This window comes from Sciurus vulgaris (assembly GCF_902686455.1).
Source record: "Sciurus vulgaris genome assembly, chromosome: 11".
In the NCBI taxonomy this organism is placed as follows: Eukaryota; Metazoa; Chordata; class Mammalia; order Rodentia; family Sciuridae; genus Sciurus; species Sciurus vulgaris.
This window is the reverse complement of record NC_136472.1, coordinates 68,031,752-68,036,165: the sequence shown is the minus strand read 5'-3', so window position 1 is coordinate 68,036,165 and position 4,414 is coordinate 68,031,752. Positions and strand designations below refer to the sequence as shown.

General features: G+C 35.5%; 1 protein-coding gene across 1 annotated transcript; it reads left to right on the top strand.

Moving 5' to 3' along the window:
• Positions 1-1,663: 1,663 nt before the first annotated feature.
• LOC306640461 (olfactory receptor 52Z1P-like) lies at positions 1,664-2,620 on the top strand (the record flags this gene model as incomplete). The annotated part of the gene is made up of 1 exon (XM_079104745.1): positions 1,664-2,620. One exon carries the CDS (start codon positions 1,664-1,666, stop codon positions 2,618-2,620), a length of 957 nt encoding a protein of 318 aa, XP_078960871.1.
• Positions 2,621-4,414: the final 1,794 nt, after the last annotated feature.

Below are 4,414 nucleotides of genomic sequence, written 5' to 3'. Positions count from 1 at the left end.
CTCAAATTGGTTGCTCGTACTTATTAATGGCCTCTCTTACGAGCAGTATGAATTCAGAATAATCCCAAAGTTGTAGTGAGCTGTTATTTTCAGGGAGATAAGCATGAATTAAAATAGAAACATGGGTGTTCTGGATGATTCCTAGATCAGAACCGAATGACAGGTGAGAAAGGAAGCCCACATTGGGGACTATTAGGACCATGCCAATTTTTTTTTTTTTTTTTTGCTATTTTTCTATTTTTCTCTTTTATTTGCTACTTTTAGTTATATATGGCATTAGAATCTATTTTGATTTATCTATACAAATATGAAATATATCTTATTCTAATTAGGGTCCCAGTCTTGTGAATGCACACAATATTGAGATTCACTGTGGTACATTCATATGTGTACATGGGAAGGTTTTGTCAAAATCCTTCTACTGTCTTTCCCGTTTCTATCTTCCCTCCATTCCCTTCACTCCCCACGGTCTAACCCACTGAACTTCTGTTCTCTTTACCCCTTCTTGGGGGTTAATATCCACATATCAGAGAGAATATTAGACCTCTGTTTTTTGGGAGTCGGCTTATTTCATTTAGCATGATTTCTGATTATTTTATGAATAGTGTTTTAGAAGATACCTAAGCTAGTTTCCATGATAAATTTATTTCTGTATTACTGGGTTTTATTTTGCTATAGCAAAACACATTTGTTTAAAATTGGTACGTTAAGTGCTTTTGAGATGAACGATAATAGAGAGCAGAAGATATGAAGAGCGTGGAAGCTCCACTGAGACCAGAAATTAGAAAGGAAAAAGACGAAAGGACTAAGAACAGAAGCTCTTACCTGACTAGGATCAGACAGAAGAGGGCAAAAATTCGCTGTGACCAAAATTCCTCTCTTTCAGTTCCTTGTCATTGTTTTCATCTTGGGTGTAAAATTCCTTGACCATTACTGAGCACCGCCTTTAACTGATGCATACCTAGACTCTTCATATGATGAAATCACCTATCTCTTTCTCCTTGATTCTTCAGTGATCCTGGAAAATTGATCTTTCCTATTGTAAAATAATTTGACCCTCAATTCACCACAAATAGCCTTTCTTTCTCCCAGGGTTCCCCTGGTTTTCTCAAAAATAAATAAATAAATAAATAAATAGATAGATAGATAGATAAGTCCTTCTCTCTCTTCTCCTGAGGAGGCTTCACTACAACTGCACAGTTGTTATTTCATCCTTGCCTGTACTCTGCAGGAGTACAAAGAGGAAGGTAAAATGTGTTAGAAGGTGTGACGACACTGGTGCTAAGTCAGAATGGTGCAGTGTTGGAGCTCACTGAGCCTAAGGTTGGTTTGATTGAAAAACATGCTCACTGTGACAGTGCAGAGCAAGGACATGGTCCCATCAGAAACAACATTAAGTTGATACTGCACCAAACAAAGCAAGGACATCCTGTAGTTCTCTATTTCCCTCCAAATAAATTACTAGAGAAAAGAACATGGCAGATCCTTCAAAAAAGGCTTTCGATTCAGTTATAAGGGGTAGTGATTATAAATGATAAGTAATGTTGAACTCCTTAAGAGGTTACAAAACAATCAACCTGATTTTAGAAAAATATTCTTGTTCTTCATCTCCACTGCCTCTCTCTTCCATCCTAGGCTTCAGAATCAAAAGACTGAGTAAAAGATGATAATGTTTTCAAATCAAACTGACATCAGAGACATCTGGTACACCATGACTGGGATCCCAGGACTGGAAGAGGCACACATGTGGATTTCCATCCCCATTTGTTACATGTACCTAGTGGCTATTCTGGGCAACACTCTCTTATTATTCCTGATCTTTACTGAGCGCAGTCTTCATGAACCTATGTACTTCTTCCTCTCCATGTTGGCCCTGGCAGATATCTTTCTCTCCACAGTTACCACACCAAAGATGCTGGCAATCTTCTGGTTCCAAGCTGGGGATATTTCCTTTGGTAGCTGTGTGTCTCAGATGTTCTTCCTCCACTTCATCTTTGTTGCAGAGTCTGCCATATTGTTGGCCATGGCATTTGACCGTTATGTGGCCATCTGTCATCCACTAAGGTACACGACTATTCTAACACCCTCAGCCATTGGGAAAATGGGTGTTGCATCAGTAACTAGGAGTTTCTTCATCTGCTTTCCCTTAGTTTTTCTAGTTTATCGGCTCCATTACTGTGGAAAGAATATTATTCGTCATTCATATTGTGAACATATGGGCATTGCCAGGTTGGCCTGTGATAGCATCAAAGTGAACATCTACTATGGGGTGATTGTGGCCCTCTTTTCCACATGCCTGGATGTGGTGCTTATCATCATCTCCTATGCCCTTATACTTTGTACTGTGTTTAAAATCCCTTCCCGGGATGCCCGATTCAAGGCTCTGGGTACTTGTGGTTCTCATGTCTGTGTCATCATCTTGTTCTATGCACCAGCTTTCTTTTCCTTCTTTGCTCACCGGTTTGGGGGACACAGCATACCCCTTCATGTGCATATTCTCCTTGCTAATCTTTACGTGGTGGTACCGCCCACCCTCAACCCCATCATCTATGGAGTTAAGACCAAGCAAATCCAGGACAGAGTTATTCAGATCTTTTCTTTGAACAAGATACATTGTTGATATAAATCAATAGATTAGTTCTTTATTATCCCAAGAAACTGCAAAATTGATGTGCATTTGAAGTTATAGTGGACATCTTTTTTCATGCCAACATTAAGAAGAAAATAAGAGCAAATTTTGAGTAAATGAGACAATGTTAAATTTTTTCTCTTTGTGTATCTCTTCTCAGGACAGTATTAGAGCAAGGATATCTTATTTTCTGTATAATATTTAACTTTGATACAACAGGTTTAAAGTGTAGTACTTCAAAGGCAAGTTTCAATTTCATATTGATGTGAAAAATAGAACTAGAGATACAACTCACATCTACCTGCTATGAAAAAGATATGAAAAACATATTCCCAAAACTGCCTAACAGACATGCAGCCTATTTTACTATAAAATAGGAAGAGGAAATAGTACTACAGTTCAAAGAAAGTAGTTTTTACCTGCTTAGCACCACAATTTAGTAATTGAGCTTTTGGTTTATGAGTTTGATTTTGGAATTCCAGATGTGTGAACTTTGTCAAGAATATTTACTCTTCCTAGGCATTCGTATATTAACTACGTAATGAATATCTATATATCTATATATCTATCTCTCTCTCTATATGTATATATGTGTATATATATCTATATCTATCTTTATATATATATATATACTTTAATATTTTATACCCATCAATAAGATGATTGGAAGGTTTATATGACATGATCTACATAAAAATCATAAAACAGCTTAGCACAAAATGAAATAAAATTATGTTATCTACTGTTATTATTAGTGGTTGTATAATCAACCTGTTTCTCACAAATAAGATCTGCAGGACAGAGAAAGGAAGCTTCTGTGTTTTATTTTTGTCTTTCCTATGTATACTGTTAAGTATTATGGGAAATAATGACTATAGTTAATCATGGGCATTAAATCATTAAAATTTTTCCACATAGAGGCAGGAGGAAGACTTTATCAGCGATCAATTTCAAAATTAATAGCATGTATGCCAATTAAGATCATTGAGCTGGACACATATCCCTATTTATTAACTGAATGTAAAGGGCAGTACACTCTTGGTCATGATTCGAAGGCACTATGGACTAAATACCAATAAGGTCATGGTACTTTTAATGGTCATGGTAAAAGGCATTAATCATGAAAAAAAGCAACAATGGGATATAAAGAAGATAAAAGGAAGATAAGATAATGGTTGAATTAAAAAAATTACATATTCTTCTCTATAAATGCAAAGGAACAAATGTACATATATGTGCTCAAAGCATTAGTGATGAAAATGGACAACTAAAAAATTATAAATGCACATGATGAATGTATTAAAATGCATCCTAAAATTATGTATAATCCAATTGTTATATAATAAGATATAAGTACATACTTATATAGAAATGAACCTAAAATATTTTCCAGAGAATCAGATATGGCAGAATACTTATCATGTGATCTCAGTTCCATAGATACATATCCTTATATTCATCTCTGGAACCATATGGACTTTGTATTTACATAAAAATCAATTAAGTATATACAGAATTTTATGATATCATGGATTTTTTAAGGAAACATTTTAAATAAATAGAGTTTAAAAATTACGTTTTGCCTGTCAATTATCTTTTCAAGATGGATGACAAACATGACATTAATATTATATTATTCCACCTGTTTATAGATATTTATGGTGGTTTGGATGTGAGGTGTCCCCCAACAGCTCACATGTGAGACATTGTAAGAAGGTTTGAAGGAGAAATGATTGGGTTATAGTGTGGATATGGCTGGAGGAAGTGGTTAATTGGGGTGTGGCT